This window comes from Egretta garzetta, unplaced genomic scaffold (assembly GCF_000687185.1).
Source record: "Egretta garzetta isolate BGI_Z169 unplaced genomic scaffold, ASM68718v1 scaffold280, whole genome shotgun sequence".
Lineage (NCBI taxonomy): Eukaryota > Metazoa > Chordata > Aves > Pelecaniformes > Ardeidae > Egretta > Egretta garzetta.
Genome location: NW_009258219.1, coordinates 681611 through 684452, shown reverse-complemented (window position 1 = coordinate 684452; position 2842 = coordinate 681611). Strand labels below are relative to the sequence as shown.

Here is a 2842-nt window from a genome sequence, read left to right as displayed (position 1 = left end):
CAAAAATGCCGGCTGAATTATTAACTTGCAAATGGCTGAGCAACCTGTGCCTCCTGATCGCTGCACTCGTAGGCAGCACTGGTACAATGGCACAGGGAACGGGTTCTTGCACCTGAAGGAGCAGCGGATCTTCCAAGCCAGGCACAGAAACATTGCCCCACCACTTAGGAGGTGTCACAGCCACGAAGAATAAAGATTTAACAGCTGAGTTAAGACTAAGTGGAAAGGTATATATTGAAAGACAAGTCCAAGGGGGTTGGAAGTAGGTCATGAGTAGGACAACTTCAATATCCGTAGCACAAAAATCACTTTTTGCAAGCCACAACCACACAGCAGTTCAGGTTATAACCTGTTTGGTTTGACTCATGTTTGTTTCAGTTCCTCCCCAATAACGGGTCTTATTAAGTAAATATACAGAACACTTAGGTCACATCCAGTTGGTTGTAAGGAAGGCACACTTGTATGTGAAACCTGGCACATAAAATATTCACACATTAACATGCGTTATAGCAGGATGCACACGATTCTGAAATATAAGCAGCAGGAAGGAACAGAGGGAAGTTGCTTATTTCTTTCAGTCTTCAGTCCAGAGCTTGTGATTTCATCTCCCTGGAGAAGTAACTTCAACAGCAAGAGCAGGTTTTGCCCTTAAAATTATCAAAATCTCTCTCTGCTTTGCCCCACATGCCACTGTCGCTGCCCTGGGGTTTAATTGCTCTTACACAGCGGTGTCTGTCACAGGTCATTTCATATGTCATATGTCACAGGTCATTTTTCATGTCATAAGGGCATTTCTGCAGTTTTCTAGATTCTTCCATTAAGCATAAAAGAGGGGCAATTAGAAGGAGAGGGGTCCAGATCCAACCAGTGATAAGGAGATGCAAATCCACAGCCTTTAATAACAAGGCCTTCCAAAACCCTAGAGAGATTTTATCCTCTATTTTTCAGCTGGCATTGGAATGACTCCAGAAGAGCTTTACATTCAGTGCTCTGCAGGACGTGCTGAACCTTGGGCCGTGCATCTCATCATTCAAACTGAGACATGAGCTAGCAGTCCTGCACCACAATTCCCACCTCTTTTGTTACTGCAGCATCATCCTCCCTCATTTTTTTCTTAAAAATGCCAGGGTACATCACCCTGCAAGACAGCGAGAAAAGAAATACAGTTAATGATAGCAACAAAACTAAAAGCAGCACCATCAAGTAAAGCAAAACCGTTAAGAAAACTACATCCAACCTCCACAGCCTTTTTCTTATTATTAGGACGTGGTGACGGAGGTAGCTCTTTGCAGCAGCTCTTGGCAAGTGTTTTTTTTGTAATGCTAATTAAAAATGCACAAAAAAAATTAGGCGTGAAATCCAGAGATGACAATCCAAACAGAGATTCATAAAAACGCTCCGTAATCCCGACCACTCTGAAGGACTGCTTCGTGGAAATCTTCCACTCTGGTGGGAACAGAGTCGGATTCACAGAGCTGCTTTGCAAAGGCCGCACAGAAATGGATGTTTGTAAACTCTTTTTTGCTGTGCATTTACTCTGAATCCCTTCACGCCCACATGTACATATGGTTGTACGTACCACGAGTACTATGCTGCTAAAGCCAGGGTATTCCAGCCTTTAAATTGTAGAATAAAACCCCCATGTGCAGACACCGGCGCAAGGAGGCCTGTGACATTTTCTGGCACCATAACAAGGGTCTGTTACACCACTCAATATTTTCTTTCCTTTCTTTTCTCTTCCTTTCCTTTAAGCTAACATCCTTTTCCTGTGCCTGAGGGAGAAGGCAGTTGATAAAAGCCAAGTTCCTGTTCGCAGATAAGTTTAGAAGGCAGCCAAGCTCAGAAGTTCCTTAAATAAGCTGTATTCCTACCACCTTTTTTTTCTCTCTGTCAGAGACGTTTGAGCCCCACACAGGAACCAGGCTCACATTGTTCAACAGCCACGGACGTTTCCACAGTAGCTGGGAGGGTCGAAAGCTTTTTCCGCTCTTTGTTACAAATTTTTTATTTTTTTTTTTCCCTTCCTTCTTCCAACTTTCCAGTTAAAGAATATTGCCGGAGCATTCCTGAATTAAATCAGGCTGCGCTTCAGAGGAGAGAACAAGAGGCAGGTGTAACTGGGTGGGAAAAGCCCCACGATGCTGGTGAAGCTTTTGCTCATCTGCAATACGATAGGGTTGGCAAAGCTGGTCAAACACTCAGACCATCATGGATACCACGATGGTTCAGTGCACAAGCCACAAGTTTACGACACCTCTGCACACCCCCAGAGGACTCCTCTGTCGCAGGAGGAAGAAGGTTTTTGGGGGGCAGAAGGGCTCAGGGAGGACCCTCGAGATTACCCTTCAAGTATGACCTCCTCGCATCAGGGAGAGAGAGAGGATTTTGAAGCTGCGAGCCCACAGTCCCGAAATGGGTAAGTACCCCAAACGTGTCTGTCTTGCACATGATGATAGGGCAATCCTGCCTGATACCTTTATAATCTGCTGATAAAGAACCACTTTTGATAGAAGTCTCTCCTTAAAATAGATCAGATTTTAGGGATCAATCCATATCCAAACAGGAGGGTTTGAAATGTTTTAACTACAGAAACAGAAAGCTGAATTACTTGTGGAAGATGAAGCTACAGATGGGACCGGCCCAATTATCCTAGTTCGAGATGGCAGAATGGGCTTCGGTCTCTGGACACCCCTGGGAGATACAAAGCCTTCCAGTTTGCTGTAGCACTATAAAACAAAACGCTGTTTCTGGCAAAGCAGAACTAGGTGAATTTTACCTTACTGACTTTTTCCCATCACAAACCAATGCCGATTATTTCTTGGGCCTTGGGAAGGGAAAGGGA

General features: G+C 44.4%; 1 protein-coding gene across 1 annotated transcript in view; it reads left to right on the top strand.

Moving 5' to 3' along the window:
• The first annotated feature begins 1243 nt into the window (after positions 1–1243).
• MMRN2 (multimerin 2) overlaps positions 1244–2842 on the top strand; it is a 22323-nt gene continuing 20724 nt past the window's right edge. The window contains exon 1 of the mRNA XM_009633775.2: positions 1244–2416. Within this exon, the coding sequence (XP_009632070.1) occupies positions 2139–2416 (278 nt within the window). The 5' untranslated portion in view covers positions 1244–2138. The remainder of the gene's footprint in view (positions 2417–2842) is intronic.